The following is a 22,304-nucleotide window of genomic DNA, read 5'->3' on the forward strand; positions in this document are numbered from 1 at the left end:
ATGGACTCTCCGTTTGAACCCAATGACGGTATTTCTCTAAAACTCCTGACTAGGGTTGTTGCGGGTATCGAAATTTCAATACCCAATCGATACTTTTGTCCCGGGATTTCAATTTTTTTCGATACTGGCCTGCGCTGCTGCGCAGTCTAGTATCTTTGAACACGAGCACGTTGCTGTCGGCATGCTCATGTTCCCTCAGCAGCACAGGGGAGAAGGCTGCCACCAATGAGGAGTGAGGGGTGGAGGAGGAGCGGGCGCACTGCGCCACCAATGATAGGAGGACCTTTTTTATGGGTTCGGACGTTGTTAAGTAACCAGGCTACATAGAGCGGCGCCCAGGGATCTCCCTGCACCTTTTATTATTCCTGGGCGCCGCTCCGTTCGCCCGCTGTAGCCCAGTTAGTCTCCTGCTCCGTATGCCAATTACTACTATCGGAGCGATGGGGAGGAGACCTCAGCTTTTCTAGTAGGCGTTCCTTCTCCCTGACTGTAGCACTGTCCAATTGCAGCGCAGCTCAGGGAGAAGGAACGCCGACTAGAGAAGCTGATGTCTCCTCCCCATCGCGCCAATAGTAGTAATTGGCATACATATTAAGTATATATAAAAAAAATATAAAAAATAAACATATCACATCTCCACATCCAAAAAGGCCAAACTATTTAAATAGAAAAAAATCTATGCGGTGAACGCCGCAACAGAAAAAAAAAAACTGCGCGATTCGCCATTTTAAAAAAAATGCGGAATGCACGTGGCTTTTTTGGTTTTTCTTTTTTTTTCACGTGGTATCGAGTATTGCAATACTTTTTTATGGTATCAAAATCGAATCACAAATGTGGTATTGCAACAACTCTACTCCTGACCTTCACCCCTTTATTGACTGAGTAAGGACCAGACTGATTTTTGCAAATCTGATGTGTCACTTTATGTGGTTATAACTTTAAAACGCTTTTACTTATCCAGGTTTATTTTCTCGTCACATGTTGTACTTCATGACAGTGGTAAATTTGAATCATTTTGGCTCTTTTTTTTTTTTCAGCATGAGATGACTGTTTTATTGGTACAATTTTGGGGTGCGTATGACTGTTTGATCGCTTGCTATTACACCTTTTGTGATGTAAAGTGACAAAATGGCTTTTCGATACAATTATTATTATTTTTTTTACGCAGTTCATCTGAGGGGTTAAATAATGTGATATTTTTATAGAGCAGGTCGTTACGGACGCGGCAATACATAATATGTATTTTTTATTTTATTTATTTTTTTATTAAAGTTTTATACACTAATATTTTTGAAAAAAAAATAAAATGTTTTAGTGTCTCCATAGTCTGAGAGCCTTAATTTTATTTTTATTTTTGGGCGATTTGTCTTAGGTAGGGTATAATTTTTGCGGGATGAGATGACTGTTTGGTACAATTTTGGGGTGCATATGACTTTTTGATCGCTTGCTATTACACTTTTTGCGATGTAAGGTGACAAAATGGCTTTTTGATACTGTTTTTATATTAAAAAAAATATGGTGTTCACCTGAGGGGTTAAATCATGTGATATTTTTTATAGAGCAGGTTGTTACGGATGCGGCGATACCTAATATGTATACTTTTATTATTTTTATTTTTTACGTTTAACACAATAAAAGCATTTGTGAAACAAAAAAAATCATGTTTTAGTGTCTCCATAATCTGAGAGTCATAGTTTTTAAATTTTTTGGGCGATTGTCCTATGTAGGGGCTAATTTTTAGCGAGATAAGGGGATGGTTAGATCGATACTATTTTGGGGGGGGCATACGCCTTTTTGATCGCTTGGTGTTGCACTTAGTGATGTAAGGTGTAGTGTAGTAAGGCTTTTTTTTTTTTACACCGTTTTTTTATTTTTTATGGTGTCTATCGGACGGGGTGGATCATGTGATTTATTTAGAGAGCCGGTCGTTACGGACGCTGCGATACCTAATGTGTGTTTTTTGTTTTTTTTTTTCTCTATTTTTATTATAAAATTGGGGGAAAGGGGCTTTTTAACTTGAAGCTTTTATTTTTTTTTATTGACACTTTTTTATTTATTTATTTTTTTACTTTATTTCTGTCCCACTCTGGGACTTCAAATTTTGGTCTGATCCCCTCTGCAATGCATTACAATACATCTGTATTGTAATGCATTGCCTGTTAGTGTATTACACAGAGTAATACACTAACAGGTTGTCTAGGAGACCAAGCCTGAGGCACCTGTAGAAGGCAGGTCCTGATGCTGTGCAAGGAATTGGGCAGCCTCTGCATGGCATCGGGCTGCCTTCTGACACATTGAGTCCCCGCTACAGCAGCGCGGGGACTCTATGCGCTCCTTCACCCGCCGCAAACCACTTCTATGTCGCGGTCAGCGTGGACCGCGGCATAGAAGGGGTTAAACTGCGATGCCGGCAGATACAGCAGGGCCCTGGCTACCATGGACTGCCGGGCCCCTGCAGTGATCGGGCGCACACCGCTCCTGTGCCCGCCCGATCAGCCCGCCGTGCATGTACGGCGGAATGCATTCTTGCAATGCATCTCCCGGCGTACATGCACAGCGTTTTGCGTTAAGGTGTTAAAGACTGCATTTCTCCTGGCCATTACAACAGCAAGAAGGGTAGGAGAGATACAGGGCTTCTCTTGCGGTCCCCCATAGCTTAGGATCCTAGATGACAGGATAATCTTAAGACATTGTCCATCCTTTCTACCGAAGGTAGTATCCAGATTTCACTGTAGTCAGTAATTTTACCATCACTCTGTCTGTCACCTTCGACAGACATGGAGAGGCGCTTTCATAACTTGGATGTAAGGCATTGTGTGCTTGCCTACCAGAAAGTGTGGAAAGAAGATAGAAAATTGGATCACCTCCTCCTTCAGTTTCAGGGGCCTAATAAATGTCAGGCGGCCAGTAAAACCACCATTGCTGGATGGATAAAGCAAGCAATTTCTCCCTGCTATGCTCTACAACCAAGATCCTCCGAAGGGACTCAGGGCCCATTGAATTCGGGCTATGTCGACTTCTTGGGCAGAAAATGGGGCCAATCTCGATAGAACAGATTTGCAGAGCAGCTACGTGGGCAAATCCAGTGACTTTCTTCAATCATACAAATTAAATGTCATGTATAATCAGGATTTAGCCTTCGGGCGCAGAATTCTTCTCTGTTATTCCTTCTGTCAGTACTGTTGGGGGAAGTGCCGGGGAAAAGGGTTAATTACTCTTACTGGTAATTGGATTTTCCAATAGCCTCCCCCAACGGCACTGGGTTTATTCCCACCCTTCATTGAGTTTTGCTTTGCATTTATAATTTCATGTTTATTTGTGTATTCCGATTGGATTAATATAATTTTTGTTCTTGCATCACTACCGTGTACTTTGTTATTTACTGATTAGGAAGGGGAGGAGGCCCCCTTTTAAAGTTCGAGCTTCCGTGTTGTTTCCTGTCCTGGGGGCGAAGAGCACCCTCATGTCAGTGCCGTTGGGGGAGGCTATTGGAAAATCCAATTACCGGTAAGAGTGATTAACCCTTTCTGACTGTCAAACCGGTCTTATAGATATATAAAAAGAAAAATATTAGATATTGCTATAACTCGGGCGTGTAGAGAAGTGGTCTGCATATTTTACGCCAAAGATATGTCATAAAGAGGATAGGCACAGAGTGAAATAGAAACTTTACTGATGCCTGGTGTCATTATACAGGATTACATGATTTTATTATTTATATACAATTATGATTGCTCTTGATGAAGGGGGTATGAGGCAACACCCGAAACACGTTGAGCCGACCTGTGATATCAATAAAGGAATTTGCCAAAAGTGCCACTAGTGGGACTGCTGTTCTTCCTAAGATACTACAAGCGATCCAGGCGAGGGAGGTCGAGTTTGAGCTTATCCCACAAACCACCTCCCTGGTGAAGGGAGTCATTTGTTCACAATTTTAGCACTTACAACATTTTTCATATATTTACTTTTATCCTGTGAATTGTCCTATTTATTGCAGGTGTGAATATATTTTTTATTGTATATGCACATATTTCTCTTCCAAACCACCGATCACAGTTACCAATATTGGGTTGGCACCTTTTCTTGTGGCTTTTTTTCTTTTTCTGTTATTGTCATTACACAGCGCAGAGCTCATCTTCCCACTCATTTTCTGGTAGATTTTAAAACAAGGCCAGGATGATAGAATTCCGGTCGGGTGCGTGAGCTGCAGGCTTACCCAGCTCTCAGCTGGGACCAGTTTCTAATGGCTGTGGACGAGGCCTATGAATTCCTCATCCCCCATCATTCACAAGTAACATCTGTGTGTTGCACTGTTTTAAATGTGAAGTAATATACAAAAAGGCTTATGTGAATAAGTGGTTTATACATTTATGTTTTCTAGCCCAAAAACATTGATCTAGACAATGCTCATTTTACCATTTAAATAAAAAATATTTATTAGAAAATGCTTTTTTTCTGTGGTTATTAGAAAAACATCATTGGTTAAAATATCACATTAATTCGCACTAAAACAGGAAAAAACCCACATACATATTTATAGGGAAAATGAATACCGCTTCCATGTCAGCAGTCTGATGTAATGTAAGCATCATCGGTCTGTGACTACCATGGTAAGAGTCTTTAACTACAGACTATGAAGTTCTCTTCTTTTCCGTCTTATGTGACCTACATGTGCTGGAGTTCAAGTGCAAAGTGATCGTGAGACCAGTGGAGAGGGGGGTCCATTGGTGGAGTCAGAATAAAACTTGATTTGGGTATTTCTGCTGCAACTGCCATAGTGCTGCCAGTCTTGCTGCGTACAGCACATAGCCCCATGAGATGACCACAATACAGAGGAAAATCTGAAAGAAAGCAAGACTGCTGTCAGAATTGTTCACATTTTGTGTTAAAGTGTATTAAACATTTTTCATTAAAAAACAAATTTTGCTTTTCAGCAGTTCTCATCATTACAGACTAGATTACAATGGAAGATAACTCATTTATTACAGAGGTAATAACACAGCATCAACCACTGACAATATGTGATAGGGACAGATTATCTCCTCCACTCAGTGTCATCTGCACGTGCCACAGGACATGCACGCAGAGGCTTAACAAAAGACTAAAACAGACCTGTTCCCCACCACTGGGTTCGGTCTGTCAGGCTCCTGGGTGGCTCTTCTCCCTGCAGTGCTAAAATCAACATCCATTGAAGGAAAACAGGACCATCTCATCCAATCACAGGCCACAGGGTGACCTGCTCCCCTTGAGTCATGACAACTGATCAAGTGACACTTGGAGTGGGTCACCCCTCTGTAGCTTGTGATTGGCTGCAGCGGTCACATGTCATTCCCTCGACAAATGTTGATTTCAGCTCTGCAGGGAGAGAGAGCTAAACTAGTCGCGAGAACCAGGTAAGTATGATCACCACCTAAGGTCAGCCACTCTGGGAGGTCTTTATTAGTCTTGGATAACCTCTTTAAAAAAAGAATCTGTCAAATTCATAACTTTTGGCGGTGCTTTTCCCATCAGAAGTAGTGTGAATATGAAGTTTTATTCTGCCTGATTTCGCTCCAGCAAGTGCACAGGAGGAGGAGCTTCACTGGGAAAGTGCTCTCTAAATTTTTTAGTCTGGTAGAATAAAATGTCATACTTATTCTCACTACTCCTGGTGAAAAAAGCTCTGCAAAACACCCCCAACTGGTGACACCTACCTGTACCTTTTACCACAAGCTGCTGGCAATTCATTTATAACTTCTAATAGAAATAATAAAGTAATGGGCACATCATGGAGTCATAAGAATAGATGTTACAGAATGTTTATTACAAGGGGAGTGCAAGTAGTCACATGTTTGGAGAGAAGACAGGTCCCCTTTAAAGGGGTTGTCTGGTTTTCTATATTGATGACCTATCCCAGGACTCTTCACCCCTGCTGATTTAGCTATTTACCTGCTCGCCACTGATATTACAGCGGTGAGCAGGTGTAATTGCAGATCCTCAGACTTCAATGGGAAGGAGCAGTTACCCCCAGCGACCATGAAATATATGTCCCCCTATATAAAAACAACCATTACGGAAAAGTGAGATAATAAAAAAAAAAAAAACATTTTTGCTGCACTTTGTGCTATTAAAAAAAAGAAAAATTGTGAAAACCAGACAGCCTACATTCACACAACTTTTTTTTCCACACAGTCGTTTTCAGAACAATTGCAGTCTATGGAGCTATTCACATGGACGTTTTTTTAAAGTCCAGTGAATAGCGGTTGTCAAAAAGCTGGAATTGGACTTACCGTTAATTCAGTTTCCATGAATCCACCATGACGGCAACCAATTAGAGATTGACCCCTGACCTCTGTAGGGTCAGGAACAGAGAAAGGTTAAATGACCCCCTCCCACCACCATTCACCAGTGTGTTACTAGATTACAGTGCTCCATAACCCAACTATATAAGTTAAGATATCTTTTTTTATTTATTTATTTTATTTTTTGGGGGGGTTATTGTGCCGTCATGGTGGATTCATGGTAACTGAATTACCGGTAAGTCTAATTCCGGCTTTCCATTTCCACCACCATGATGGCAACCAATTAGAGACCTAACTGATCACTTTAAATTAAGTGGGGGTAGGGGGCTATGGCCTGAAGGACTTTCCGTCCAAATGATAGTTCAGAGGACCCCGACAAGTCTAATCTGTAATGTTTCACAAACATGTTCATACTGGACCAGGTTGCGGCTCTACAAATCTGCTCCAGCGAAGCACCAGCTTTTTCTGCATATGAAGATGACATGGCTCTAGTGGAATGAGCTTTTATATTGATTAGGCAATTGAGTCCCTGAATCTTGTAGCAATCTGAAATGGTCTGTTTAATCCATCTGGTGATAAATGTCTTAGATACCATTTTCCTTTTATTTGTACCTGAAAATTGTACTAACAAGTTATCCACTAATCTGAAGTCCTTTGTGACCTCTAAATATTTTAGGACCGTTTTCCTGACATCCAGGGAATGAAATTCTTCCTCTTTAGAGTTTTTCTAGGATCTGTGCAAAATGAAGGTAGTACTATCTCTTGGTCTTTATGAAAATCAGATACTACCTTAGGTAGAAAACCTGGGTCTAACCTCAGGACTATTCTGTCATCCCATATGGTAAGATAGGGTTCCCAGATAGAGAGGGCTTGTATTTCCCCCAGCCTCCTGGCCAATGATATGGCTATGAAGAAAGCAGTCTTGTGAGATAGAAACTTAATGGAACTTCCCTCTAAGGCCTCATGCACAGGACCATTCCGTTTTTTGCGGTCCGCAAAAAACGGAAGCCGTCCTTGTGCCTTCCGCATTTTGCGGAACGGAACGGGCGGCCCATTGTAGAAATGCCTATTCTTGTCCGCAAAACGGACAAAAATAGGACAGGTTCTATTTTTTTTTCGGGGCTACGGAACAGAGCAACGGATGCGGACAACACACGGAGTGCTATCCGCATCTTTTGCGGCCCTATTGAAGTGAATGGGTCCGCATCCAAGCTGCAAAAACTGCGGCTCTGATGCGGACCAAAACAACCGACGTGTGCATGAGGCCTAAGGGTTCGAAAGGTTGTTTTGTTAGGCCCTTGAGAACAGTACTAAGAAGGGACTAAAGGTCTAATTGAAGGTTTTAAAGGGAATCTGTCACCTGGTTTGAGCATATTAAGGTGTTACTACTGCCATGTACAATAAAATAGCTTATTTCTTGCTGTAGTCTTCATTGTTTGTTTCATGGTTTCATTAGCAATAAAATCCACTTTCTTTGTTATGCAAATGTGTCCAAGGTGACCAGAGGGGCGTTATTTTCCTTCTCTGGAGCCCAGTAACTCCCCCGTACAGTGCCCAGCCCGCCTTCCTTTAGAGCTCAAGCACGCCTCTTCCAGCATAAGTAACTGCCCACACCTGAACTCTTTGCCACCGCCCCCCTCTGCTATGTGAAATCTCAAGCAGGCGCAGTACCATGGACTGCCTGCGTGATGTACAGGGACAGATTCCCTTTAATCTAGATGCAGCTTTGATGAATCTTTTAATCCATCTATGGCTAGCCAAATCAGTATCAAAGAAAACGCTCAGAGCGGATATCTGAACCTTCAGGGTGAAGGGTCTAAGGCCCAACTCCAGGCCCCTTTGAAGAAACTCAAGAATCTGCTAAATATTAGGTTCTAAGTGATTGGGTGTGATTTCTCCTGCCCAGGAACAGAACTTTTTCCATATCTTTAGATATATGGATGAGGTCACCTTCTTCCTGCTTGCTTTCAGAGTGGATATAACCTCCTCTGATAGACCCTTGCGTTTCAAAAAGTCAGATTCAGGCTCCATGCCGTTAACTTGAAATTCCGGACGAGGATGCATGATTGGGCCCTGCGTCAGAATGTCCTTCCTGGGGGGGGGAGATCCATGGTTGTTGTGGTGATAATCTCTTCAATAGGGAGAACCAACTCCTTTTGGGCCAGAATGGCGTTATCAGAATCAGATTTGCTTTCTCCTGAATGGCCTTCTGTATAACTCTGGGAATTAGCTGGAATGGAGGAAAAGCGTAAGCGAGATCCCAATCCCAGGTCGGAGAGAATGCATCTATCTCCTGGAGCTGGTCCCTGGGATTTAGAGAGTAAAGATTGGAGCCTTTGAGTTGTCCCTTGAGGCAAATAGGTCTATAGATGGACGATCCCATCTTTTTACAATCAAAACAATTTGTATGTTTAAAGACAATTCATCCCTGGTCTACTTTTTTCCTGCTTAGGAAATCTGCTACATAATTCTTGCTTCCCTTTAGATGTATGGCTGAAATGGACTTTACAGTATTTTCTGCCTAGGAGAATATTTTCCCTGACAGGTTTCCTAGCTTCACTGACCTTGTACCCCTCTGATGTCTTAGGTAGGATACAGTCGTCACATTGTCGGAGAATATATTTATGTGCTGGCCCTTCAATTCCTCCTTGACTACCTTTAAGGTTTCCCAAACTGCTCTGAGTTTGCGATAATTTGATGACTGGGCAGCTATCTCTGGAGACCAGATTCCCTGATAGAGATTTTCGCCGACCTTTGCTCCCCATCCTGTACCGTTTGCGTCGGTGTGGATTACAATTCATGGATACTTTCTGCCAGACTACTCCTTTTCCCTATTTTTTTTTTATATAGCCACTATTGGATGGAATTTTTTACATGCTCCGGGAAACTTCTGGTCTAGTGATGTCTGGCGTTTGTCCTATTTCCTCAGTTACCAGGCCTGGAAATTTCTGTAGTGGATTTGACACCAGGGAACCGCCACGATGCAGGCTGTCATTAATCCCAAGAGACTCATGGCTTCTCTGATGGAGTAGGATCTTCTTCCCAGGAATTCTCGTGTCGCTTTCTGTAAGGATTCTATTCTTTCTGGTTGAAGAAAGGAAGCTTGTTTTGTTGAGTCTAGGAGTATGCCGAGGAATTTCATCTATGTCTTTAGTAGTAGGACTGACTTTCCTTGGTTTATTACCCATCCTAGATCTTCTAAAAGATGACAAAATCTGCCTAGATCTGCTTCCATCTGATGTTTTGAATCTTATATTATTAGAAAATCGTCCAGATAAGGGACTATAGTTAATCCCTCTATTCTCAGGAAAGCCACCATCTCCACTATCAACTTGGTGAAGACCCTGGGTGCAAATGAAATTCCACAGGGGAGGGCGACAAACTGAAAATGGACGATGTTCCCCATAGGATCTTTTATGGTGAATCTAAGGTACTCCTGTGATTGAGCTTTGTTCGGGACGTGATAGTATGCATTCTTTAAATCGATCATACACATTAACACATTCTTCCCTATCAGCAGTGCTCAGAGATTCCATCTTTAACTTTCTGTATGTTATATGCCTGTTCAGGTCCTTTAAGTTTATTATGTTTATTCGGTAAGAACCCCCAGGTTTTCTTTTACAAGGAACAGATTTAAATAATAGCCTTGTCCCCGTTGGGACTGAGGCACCTGAACAACTACTCCTAATTTTATGAGCTCCTGAACAGTAGCTTTGAGGAATGGTAAGTGACACTGGAACCGTGCTGGAGGGGGAGAGGAAAATTCTATTTTGTAACCCTCTTTTATTATGTTTATGGCCCAGGGGTTTGAAGTTATCGACTTCCATTGAGAAAAAAACCCTTTTAGTCTCCCTCCTATCCTGGCGTCATTGTCTGTCTGTAGTTTTATTATGGGGATTGAGGAGATACCCTCTACCGCGCCCCCCTTTCTGGTAACTCTAGCTTCCATTTTGCCCTTCCCCCGATAGACCTTTCCTGGTTATTTTGGGAACGAAAGGGCAACTTTCTCCTAGGGGGTCTCTCCTCAGGGAACCCTTTTTTCTTATCTGTGGCCCTTTCTAGTACACATACTCTCCGGAGAAAGGAATTGAACATAATTTCAGTTATCTCCTGCCCAAGATTTCATCCAGAGTGCTCTCCTAGCGGCATTTGATAATGCTGTGTCTTTAGCCGAAAATCTGACTGTTTCAGCCTAAGATTCCGCTAAAAACCCTGTTGCAGACTTTAGTAAGGGAATAGACTATTATTTCTTCCCTTGGAGTTTTATTAGCTAGATGTTTCTCTAGCTCATTTAGCCAGAGGTACATTGACCTTGCCACTGATGTAGCTGCAATATTAGTTTTTATACTGTACATGGCTGCTTCCCAGGATTTATGCAAGAGGCTATCAGCTTTCCTCTCCATGGGGTCTTTTAACTGAGTGGAGTCCTCAAAGGGTAGCAAGGTCTTTTTATTAACCTTCGCCACCTGTATATCGATCTTCGGTATCTCATTGAAAACGTCTGACTCAGTGGGATCAAGTCTCTTTTCTGGATTCGCCCATTCATCCATTATCATCTCTTTGATATTTTCAGTAGAGGGAAAGACTAGATAGTTTGGCCTTTAGCCCACCGAACATTTCCTCTTGAACCGAATGGGGTTTCTGAATATCCTATATCCCCATCGTATCTCTGACCGCTTTTAAAAGGTCATTAATTTCCTCGGTGGAAAAATCAAATTTTTTTAGATTCCTCTACAACCTCTCCTTCTGATAAGGGATTATTGTCATCCCATCTTTTGGACGAGGAAGCTTCATCTTCTGAGGAGGAATTTTTTCGCCAATCTTTGGCATTTGGGAGGCTGAAGGCCAATGGTCTCCTCACTGAATGATTCAAGAGAAGATTTAACTTCCTTGTGGATCATAGACCTGAATTCCTTCATGATAGATGGCTGTTCCTTTCTTACAATTCCTGTTATACACTCTTTACAGAGTTTTTTAGATTACTGTTCAGGAAGTTTTGCATAGCATTGAATGCATTTTATACTTCTCTTGGGCTTCTTCAAAGCCACTTTAGAGACCTATAGCAAGAGAGTAAGACTATCAGTGCAGAATTCCTTAAATATACCTGCATGTGTATGCCCAGGGCATACAGACTCAGCCAGAAATATATGCAGGAGCTAAAAACACATTGTGCCCCCCTTCCCTACACCAGAGACAGTGGCAACCACTAGGCCCAGGACGCCTGATAATGCATGGCTCCCACATATATTCAGAGTCCGCTGCCATACACATCCCCCATTGAATTCACGGTTTACTGTGAAGGAGCCTCTAGCTCCCTGGAAGGCTGCATTTTGGGGCCCGACATCTTCTCGTGGCACCAGACTTCCCTCAGTTCTGTGCCTGCCGGCTCCCGGACTTAGAAGCACTTCCGGGTATGCGCACAGAAGTGATTTCAGACGCTAGCGACACGCTCAGCTCTTGCGTAGATGCCTGCTAGTCTCACTAGGAGATAGGAGGCAGTGGCAGCATCAGGGTAGGCTCCTGATCAACAGGGAGCGTAACTCTGCCGTCTCCCTGCCAGCATTGGAATACACCGCCGGAGGCCAGGGGACGTACCTGGGAGCAGATTACCGCAAGAGAAGCGCAGACTCCCGATGCGGTGCCCAGGTACAAAAAAAATAAGAAATAAATATAACAATCCTTATCCCCTCCCTGACTGGCAGACAGGCCTTCCTCTGTCCTGACCACTGTAGGGGCAGGAACACACTGGTGAATGGTGGTGGGAGGGGGTAATTTAACCTTTCTCTGTTCCTGCCCCTACAGAGGTCAGGGGTCAATCTCAAATTAATTGCCGTCAAGGTGGTGAAATGGAAAAATAGGACATATTGTATTTTTGGCCGTTTTCACAGTCAGACGGACCCCGCTGAAATCTATGGGACCGTTTTTAACGGCTATTAGACAGGAGTGCACCCGGTCGAAAAAAATGGGTAAACTAGTGAGAAATGACCTCATCCACTTACACACGCTGAGGCAGTAGCTCCTCTCGATGCTGAAGGACCTGTGCTGGAAGCGCATAGTGACATCATCACCCTGAGCACAGGTCCTTCAGCCTCAAGAGAGGGGTGACTGCCTCTGTGTGTGTGCGCAAGTGGATGAGGTGAGTGATTTATTTATTTGTTTCTTTTGGTATAATTTATTACAGCTATGAGGACCACTATGGAGGGCATATTATTGCAGGGGGCCACTGCATGCAAGGGTTGGGAAGCCAATGAAAATCATCTATTTCATTAAAAATGGTGAGATGGCCAGAAAATGGATGCAAAACTGGCCATGAAAAACTGACAGGGATGAGCGAATCGACTTTGGATGAAACATTCGAAGTCGATTCGCATAAAACTTTGTTTCAATACTGTACGGAGCGAGCGCTCCTAACAGTATTAGGGCTTATGCACATGAACGTATATTCTTTCCATGCCCGTTAGTTTTTTTTGCGGACCGTATATGGAACCATTCATTTTAATGGATCCACAAAAAAACCTGAAGATACTCCGTAAGCATTCCGTTTCCGTATTTCCATTCCATTCAAATATAGAACATGTCCTATTATTGTCTGCATAACTGACAAGGATAGTACTGTTCTATTAGGGGCCAGCTGTTCCGTTCCGCAAAATGCAGGAATGCACGCGGATGTCATGCGTATTTTTTGCGGACCGCAAAATACAGCAAATTAGGGTACTTTCACACTTGCATTAAACTTTTCCAGTATTGAGTTCCGTCACAGGGGCTCAATACCGGAATAGAGCTGATCAGTTTTATCCCCATGCATTCTGAATGGAGAGAAATCCGTTCAGGATGCATCAGGATGTCTTCAGTTCAGTCACTGGAAGGTTTTTGGACGGAGAAAATACTGCAGTATGCTGCAGTATTTTCTCCTGCCAAAATTCCGGAACACTTGCCGGAATGCCGAATCCAGCATTATTTCCCATTGAAATGTATTAATGCCAGACCCGGCCCCAAGTGTTCAGCAAAAATCGGATCAGTTTTTGCTGGTCTGCGAATGTGTAGACCTTTAAAAATGTGAAAAAAATAAATACCGGATCTGTTTTTCCGGATGACAACCGCATAGACGGATTCGGTATTGCAGTGCATTTGTGAGACAGATCTGCATCCGTCTACAAATGGTATCCGTTTGCATACAGATTGCTGGATCCGGCAGGCAGTTCCGGCGACGGAACTGCCTCCCGGAATCCAACAACGCAAGTGTGAAAGTACCCATACATACGGTCGTGTGCAAGAGGCCTTACTCCTTGTGCATTCCGTTTCCGTATTTTAATTCCGCCAAAAAATAGAACATGTCCTATTATTGTCCGCATTGCATGCGGAACGCAAAATACATACGGTTGTGTGCATGAGCCCTTAGAATGTATTGGCTCCTATGAGCCGAAGTTATTACTCCGCGAAGTCTCTCGAAACTTATCATAATAACTTCATAAATTAATTTCTACTATAGAAAACCATTTCCCGAACTCAGGTTTGGTTCCAAGTGGTACCTTGGTACCTCGCGGAGTAATAACTTCGGCTCATAGGAGCCAATACATTCTAATACTGTACGGAGCAGTATTCAAAACGAAGTATTATGCGAATCGACTTCAGATGTTTCGTCCAAAGTCCCCTCGTTCATCCCTACTACTGACAGTGTGAATGTAGCCTAATGTTTCCCTTTTTTAACATTTTCTAGGGTATAAAAAAAAAAATTACATAGAAAAGGGTAAAATAAAAATGACATAATAAAGCCTTATGTATCACTGACAAAAGGCACAACAATGATTTACATGACCAAACGGGAAAAAAGTCATGGCTTTCAAAGTCACACTCCGGTTCGGTCTTGAACTGGTTAACAAAAGCTGCCCAAATCAGATTCCAGCTTTTCTTTTTCTAAGGAGTTTTAGAAAATAGAAGCAGCAACCTGATTGGCTGCTCCTTACCAGTGAGTAGAGCCCCTGCAGGACTCTGCGGCTGACGAGAAGCATGGGCCCGGCGAGCTGCTCGGCGAGGCGTCTCCTCCGTGTAACGTTCTCTCACTATGGCAACGCAGCCCGGAACAGGCAGCGGCCGCGCATGACGTCACTCCACTGAACCCAGGAAGAGGCCACCGCAAAGACCTCCCTCCTGCAGGGGGCAGTCGGCGCTCAGAGCAGATGTCTCCGCGCTCGATTCCCGGTGTGTTTCCTGGAGAGGCGGCTTGTGTAACAGATATGTGACGGGCCGTCATACGGCACAGCTTCAGGATGAGGGAGAAGAGGAGCAAGCGCTTGAGAGCGGGACGGAAAGAGACGGCGCCGGCCCGGCCCCGGCCCCGGTAGGTAGTCAGTCCAGTGTGTACTTACAGCTGCGGTGGCCATTACTAGTCCCAGTGTGTATGGATGGAGATCCGTCACGTCTGGGGCTTTATACTATGCTCCCTGTTCCACTTTCATATCCTCTTCAAGATCTCTGCTGGCTGTCCATGAATAGGGACATGCCTGTTCATGTGCTGTATAAGCCTAGCCTTGCCTACAGTGTATCCTTCAATCTTTGTTGGAGGCTCCCAGTCACATTGACGTAAAACAGTAGGACCACCTGGGCGGAATGTGACGGACCCCATAATAAGGCGGTGTGTGCGGCTGATCGCTGTGGCTTCCGTTCTACTCTATATTTAGGGCAGTATACGTTTAGGCCTCGTGCACACGGGATCCGTTTTTGGGTCTGTAAAGCACTCCTATTGGCCGTGTGCATTCCGCCCTATGTTAAAAATGCCTATTGGGTACACAATTTGCATTTATCACTATGGGATGGCCCCAAATAGTCTGAGTGCCCCGTGCAAGCCTGGCCGCCCTTAGCGGTGACTGGCAGGTGGGCATGCGTCCTGCCTACTCTGTTTACCCGGATTCTGGAAATAGGTGCAGGTTCCACCTCCTGTCTGACATTGAGACCTAGCCCAGGGATCAGCAATCCAGCCGCCAGACTACAACCTCCAGCGTGCAGACACGTTTGGCTTTTCTTTTAACTTCCATAGAAGTAAATGAAGCATTTTGGGAGTTGTAGCTCCTAAAAAGCTGGAGTGCCGGAGGTTGCAGTATGCCACCAATGCCCCGTTTAAGTGTTTTTTACTATTTTTCTACAATCGTAGCATGTCTAATGTAAAAATCACATTATTCTATATCTCACCGATGTAACATCTGAGGGCTTGGTCTTTGTGGGACAAGGTGTGGTGTTCATTGGTGCTTTTTTGGGGTACATAAATAACATTCCTTATTATACAGGCTCCGTGTATGTATGTGCCTTTTTTGGGGAAAAACATGGTTTTATTTTTGTAATAAAATGTATTAACCTTTAATAATAATAATTACAAAAAAATTCAGTCCTACTAGGGCCCATGGCTTTTATACTGCCCTGGAGAGTCTGTGAGAGCGTCAGGCTGTCTAATAGGCACACAGTCATGGCAGGCAATGCATCAACACCCCGCCATTGCATTCGCATGGGGCCGATGGTGACCATTAGGGATGAGCGAATCGACTTCGGACGTACCACTTGGTACTGAACAGTAGAAATCAGTTCGGCTCATCTGAGCCAATACATTCTAATACAGTACGGAGCGCTCGCTCCGTACAGTATTAGAACGAAGCTTTATGGGAATCGACTTCAGATGTTTCATCCGAAGCCGATTCGCTCATCCCTAGTGACAATGATTATGCCTTCCTTTTGAAGGGTTTATTGGTGGAGGGGTCATGTTATTTGGAGAAACCGCTGCGCTCCTGTGAACGTTGTGATGTCACGTCATTGTCACATGCTTTTGTTAAGATGAGTTCCATTCAAGTGAATGGAACTAATGGGCCCCTTACACGTGACGACGATCGAGCAGATTGTCAGGATGGAAGCATTCCTTCCCTTCAATGTGCTGATCGCTAGCGGGGGAGACCAGTGCGTTTACACGAGCGTTGTGCTCGTTCATTGGGTAATCGGCGGTGCATTTACACCGCCAGATCATGGTTAACAAGTATTACTAGTAATGCTGGTTAGCGATGATCTGTTCAATTGTCGACCCGTGTAAAGGGCACTTACGCTGCAATACCAAGCATAGGCACTTTACTAGCTTGTCCGATTGCTGTGGCCCCTTGAAACAGCTGACCAGCGAGGGCGAGAGTTGGGCTACCATCAATCAGATATTGATGACCTATCCTGAGCATGCGTCATCAATATCTAAAGGAACTTTTTAACTGATAACCTATCCTCTGCACAGGTCATCGGTATCTGATTGGTGGGGTCCTACCCCTGGGACCCACGGCCTTCTTGCGCAAGTAACATTAGGTTCATTAGTCATTCAAATGAATGGGGCTAGCGCAGAGAAGGCAGTGGTGCTCACAGGTCCAGAGGATAGGTCATCAGCTAAAAAGTCTCAGAAAACCCCTGTAATTTCTGTACACCGCTGTGGACAGCCACTGTAGTTATAATATCTGAAATGTGAGCACATGCACAGTGAAAAGTCCCGTAATCTTCTTTATATGTGGTATCTGGGCTTGTTAGCCAAGTAGTTGAGGATTGAGCGATATACTGCTGTATCAAGAAACTGCAATATAGTGATGTCACTGTTTCTTAATTACAGCTGTGTTTTAGTGACGTTGTGGGGTGGTCGCACTTGACAGTGCTGACCGCTTCTAAAAAGGGGTGGCGCATATTGACGTGTTATGTGCGCCAACGCACACACGTACCGGCCGTGGCGTCTGGCGTATAGTGCACGTCAACGCATGGCGCACAACTAAAAGGGGTGCCGCTGGTGGGTGAAAGCCCTGTTCACCACTCACTCCCCAGCCTGGGTCTCATTACATGGTGTGGGGCCACAAGGAGACATATATTGTATAAGCCCCATACGGTATAGCGTCTCCTTGTGGCTGCCCCCATACGGTATAGCGTCTCCTTGTGGCTGCCCCCATACTAAATTAATATTTATGGTAAAATATTGTGATAATTTTTTAAAAATATTATTGGAATATTTTTTATATTATCCAACCCTAATGCAGACTGCTGACATGAAAGCTACCGCCATGACTGACTTGTGCCTGTGAATGAAAACCGTTCATAGCATTTTCTAGTAGCAGTCATGGTGAAGATGTAACGTTTCAGTCATTCTTGTAAATGGTTAGAATGAAAGAGTTAGATGCCCTTATTGAATCTAGATTGTAAGCCCCACTGGGGAGAGCAAGTGATGATGATGTCTGTAAAGCGCTGCGGAATATGTTGGCGCTATAGAAGTGGGTAAGATAAATACTAAATTGTCATCATGAGTTCAGCAGGAAAATGTTGGGAGGTATGAGTCATTGGCTTTGGGAGCCGGTATGAAACTGAACACTCCTGCCACCTTGTGGTGAGATGGATCATTTTATGTATAGGCTTTTTCAATGGGATTTTGTAATCAGGGTAAAATGCTTACTAATCGTTACATAACTGAGGTTGAAAAAAGCCAGAAGTCTAACCTATAATGATATTGTGTCGATCCAGAAGAAGACACAAACCCAAACGAGGCAGATGCCAATTTCCCTTATTAGGGCGAATAAATTCCTTACTGATCCCAATTGTGGCATTTAGAATAAATTTCTAGACCAGCATTTCATCTCCAGAAATCTAGTGCCCATATTGTGTTTTATAATATTATATGTTATATTATGATTTATTTTTTATTTACTTTTTTAATATATTTTACTGATAGAGAAATTATACAGGACACACATTCCAAAGTTATGTTGGACTTGTGAAATTCCATACATACACTTACATGTAATATGTTTGTTTTACAGGTACTTCCATCGCCAGCAGATGACTTCGCAGTGGATAGTGGCATTTCGCCAAAAGCTGGTGCAAGTAGTAAAATGCAAAGCCAAGGAGCCCCAGCCGATGCCTCTCCTGACTCTAAGTGCCCCATATGCTTGGATCGGTTTGATAATGTTTCCCACCTTGACCGATGTCTGCACAGATTTTGCTTTCGGTGCATCCAAGAATGGGCAAAGAACAAAGCTGAATGCCCACTATGCAAGCAGCCATTCAATTCTATTTTTCATAGTGTTCGTGCTGAAGATGACTTTAAGGAGTATGTCTTGAGACCCACATTAAATGGCTCATTTGGGAGTCCTGATGGACATAGGTTTCGATATCGCACCACTATGACACAGGGCAATTATCTATCCCTGAGATCATTAAGGTCCTCTTCTCGAAGAACATTTTCACCTCCAGACAATGGTGTTCTTTTTGAGGGCATTTCAAATGTGTCCTCGCAACAGAGGGGTAGTGACATTCATCAAATGATGCGAAGACTGGCAACTAGACGGCAGGCCAGTGCTGAGGGGCGGACTATGAGACAGATTCAAGAGCAGGAGCTCATTAACTTTAGGAGAGCACTTTATCGTGCTGGGTTACGTGTCCGAAACATCCAAGATGGAGGTCGCTACCGTGATATATCTGCAGAATTTTTCCGCAGGAACCCTGCATGCCTTCACCGGCTAGTGCCCTGGCTGAAGCGGGAGTTGACTGTATTGTTTGGCTCCCATGGTTCTCTTGTGAACATTGTGCAACACATCATTATGAGGAATGTGACATTGTATGACATGGAAAGTCAGGCTTTTGTAGAGGACTTGCAACCTTTCTTTCTTCACCGTACTAATCACTTCATTCATGAATTAATTAACTTTGCACGTTGCCCTTACAATATTGAAGCTTATGATCAACATGCTAACTATGATTGTCCTGCTCCTTCATATGAAGAAGGAAGCCGATCAGAGTCCTCTGTTATTACAATATCACCTGATGAAGTAAATGCTAGAGAGCCAGATGTACCTTCATCTTCTCTTGATGTTGGACAAGCTCCTTGGGATGATGAAACACCAGGACCTTCTTACACCTCTGTGGATAGGCCAGTATCTTGGACAGAAGACATCTTGGATGAACAGCCATCAAGTAGTAGACCGACTGCCAGTGATGCGAAAAGTGGCAATAAAGATGTACAGGACAAGACTGTTGGTCCAGATGACTGTGTCATAGTAGGCTTTGTTAAACCTCTGGCAGAAAGAACCCCAGAACTTGTGGAACTGTCTTCTGATTCAGAAGGGTCTCTTTGTGAAGTCAAGATTGAGCAGGCTAAAAAGCCTCAAATCAAGCCATTTACCTTGATTGGCAGTAGTGGGTCAAGTAGGTCATCTTCTCCTTTGTCATCACACTCAAGTGAAAAAAATACATTGAAATTTAGCCAAAAGCATAACACATCAGGAGAAAAATCCCATTCCAAAAAAAAGGAGCACAAGCCAAAGGTTGTCTCTTCCAGAAATGGATCTAGAAAAGATAAAGTACATTTATTCAACAGTGAATCTTCAAGACATAGGACGCGGTCCCAAAGCTCAGATTGTTTCTCCCGGTCATCTCGTAATAAGTCTTATGAGAGTCACAGCAGAAAGGACCGCAAAAACAGCCCAAGAAATAAAAAATCTCCAGCTAAGAGCCGGCACAAAAGTTGGAGAGAAAAAAAGAGGTCCAGGTCTAGAGACAGGAGTTCATCATGGCGAAGTCAGACTGTGTCGTTGACAAGTGAAAGCTCAAGAGAAAGAGGTGGTTCTCGCTCTGCAAGTAGAAACCTTAGAGGACGATCACGTAGCCGTGACAGTGATGTTGACTATGCTGCAGACAACTATCGGAGTACTTATCAATGGGAGTACACTTACTATAGCCGAAATCGAGACAGAGATGGCTATGAGAAATCCTTTAGGAAACATGCGCGTGGTAAAGGACATTATTCTAGACCTTCTTCCAGTCCAGAGTATCGGGTGCAGTCTTACGCTGGAAGAAAAGATTTGAAAAGAAAAAAGGGAAGCGCTTCTGCTAAACAGCACCACCGTGATAGATATCGATCGAGAAGCCGTTCATGCAGTAGAACAAATACATCTGGGGCAAGCCTAACTAATGACAAACCTAGTGGAAAGAGGAAGTACAAAACTCGCCATTTGGAGAGACAAGAAGAAGAAGAACGCAATCGGGAAGTGAAGGCCAAGCAAGAAAACGCAAAGACCTACAAGGATGATCTGACTGAAACATCTATTGAGCTAAAGCGGAGGAAAAAAACACGAAGTCCTAGCGTTGAAATAGTATATGAAGGGAAAGCCACAGAAAGTTCAAGATGTCACAAGAAGAAAAAGAAGAAGCACAAGAAGAAGCATAGGCGCGAACATCCTGCCAACTCAACAGTGGCTTCTCCCATTATTATTACAATCGATAGTGACAGTGATGTTCCAACTGTAACGGAGGCCTCAACAAGTGACAAAATACCTGCTACGCCTGAGAAAAGTCAAGATTGGGACCTTGTGCAGTCAGAACCCAGCCAGTCACCATCTACCTCTGCCACAGCAAACCTCACAGAGCCAGTGAGTGTAGAACCAGCAGGTCCCACATCCAAGGACTCTGATATAATTTCAAGCAATGGACATTTGGATGCTGCCACTGGCATATTAGATGGTTTGCATTTTGATGATAGCTCTGATGAGCCAGCTCTTCCAACCACCAGTAGTCCAGCTAAAATCCATTCTCCACCTTGTGAAGAAACAGCCATGACTGAACTACCTCTGCCAGACTTTAAGTCAGAACAGCAGAGTGCAACATCCACAGAACCTACTTTTTTAATGGACACCCATGAAAACTTTTCTGAAAACTCTCAAGAAATATTTGCTGAAACAATCAGTGATTTACTGGAAAGTATGGCTGCCCCCTCAGTTTTATGACCTAGTCTATTATGATTAAATTATAAAGACACATTCACCTCAGAACAATTTTTACAAATACCTGACTTATTACTATGTTTTCTAACTATTCTTCTGACCCCAGACAAGCTGCGTGAAGTTCATGTATGGGTGCACCATACATCATTATTGAGAGAATCTGTTGGTATCTTTGCTGGGTAAGGATTACCCATTAGACTGTACCTTCAACTTCGAGATTTCAGTTCTTACTTCAGAATTGTTTGCTGAATAACTTAATAGTCATTTAAGTGCTACAGTGCTCCAAATCGAATGTTATTGTTTAAAGGCGTCATCTGAGATTTTGATATTGGGGACCTATCCTTAGGCCCCCTGCACACGAACGTGTGCGTCGAATTGCCGTATGCCCACGGGTGCCGTTCCGTGGGCATTCCGCATCACGGATCCGGACCCATTCACTTGAATGGGTCCGCAAATCCGGAGATGCGGAATGGTGTGGAACGGAAGCACGGAACGGAACACTACGGAGTGCTTCCGTGGTGTTTCGTCCCGTACTTCCGTTCCGCGAAAAGATAGAACATGTTCTATCTTTTTGCGGAACGGCCGGATCGCGGACCCATTAAAGTGAATGGGTCCGCGATCCGCTGCGGCTGCCCCACGGACGGTGTTCGTGCATTGCGGGCCGCAGCACGACCACGGGGTGCACACGTTCGTGTGGGTCATCAATATCCAGTTGGTGGGGGTCCGACTCCTAGCACAGCACGATCAGCTGTTTGAAGAGACTGGCGCTCCTGTGATGCCCTGCCCTTATCTAGGCCATTGAAGTTACATGGCCTTGGCGCAGCTCAGTCCCATTTATATGAATGGGGCTGAGGTGCAATACCAAGCACATCCATCATTCAATTGATGGCGCTATGCTTGAAAAGCTGTGAGGGCAATTGATCGGTCGGGGTGCCGGGAGTCTAGCCCACACTGATCACATACATATTGATGATCTATCCTGAGGATAGGTCATCCATTATAACCCCTTTAAAGTATACCCGTCCTGTCAAGTGACTTTAGAATAGGCAATTGCGCGTGCGTATGAGTAATAACACCATATTTGGCCATTATACAACTTATATTCTGCATTTTCCCCTGCAGGCTTGATCTTGTCAGTTTTTCCCTACACTCAATTTAGAATCTAGCAGACTAAAAGTTAATATTCTCACTCCTCCTGAGAGATAAAAAGTACTACAAAAGATATACTATTTCCCCAGGGCTCTACCTAGTGCCA

At 43.7% G+C, this 22,304-nt stretch overlaps 2 protein-coding genes across 2 annotated transcripts; one reads left to right on the forward strand and one right to left on the reverse strand.

The window, feature by feature from the left end:
• Window positions 1-4,410: 4,410 nt before the first annotated feature.
• On the reverse strand, window positions 4,411-14,458 carry SMIM27 (small integral membrane protein 27). Its single transcript, XM_044271447.1, has 2 exons — window positions 14,246-14,458; window positions 4,411-4,841 (listed from the first exon to the last, which is right to left on the reverse strand). The coding sequence occupies exons 1-2, from the start codon at window positions 14,288-14,290 to the stop codon at window positions 4,734-4,736; spliced, it is 153 nt and encodes a 50-aa protein (XP_044127382.1). The 5' UTR covers window positions 14,291-14,458; the 3' UTR covers window positions 4,411-4,733.
• A 90-nt stretch (window positions 14,459-14,548) lies between these two features.
• On the forward strand, window positions 14,549-21,464 carry TOPORS (TOP1 binding arginine/serine rich protein, E3 ubiquitin ligase). Its single transcript, XM_044271459.1, has 3 exons — window positions 14,549-14,607; window positions 14,911-14,917; window positions 18,092-21,464. Exons 1-3 carry the CDS (start codon window positions 14,549-14,551, stop codon window positions 21,050-21,052), a joined length of 3,027 nt encoding a protein of 1,008 aa, XP_044127394.1. The 3' UTR covers window positions 21,053-21,464.
• The last annotated feature ends 840 nt before the right edge of the window (window positions 21,465-22,304 follow it).

The sequence above is a fragment of the Bufo gargarizans genome, chromosome 1 (genome assembly GCF_014858855.1).
Source record: "Bufo gargarizans isolate SCDJY-AF-19 chromosome 1, ASM1485885v1, whole genome shotgun sequence".
NCBI lineage: Eukaryota > Metazoa > Chordata > Amphibia > Anura > Bufonidae > Bufo > Bufo gargarizans.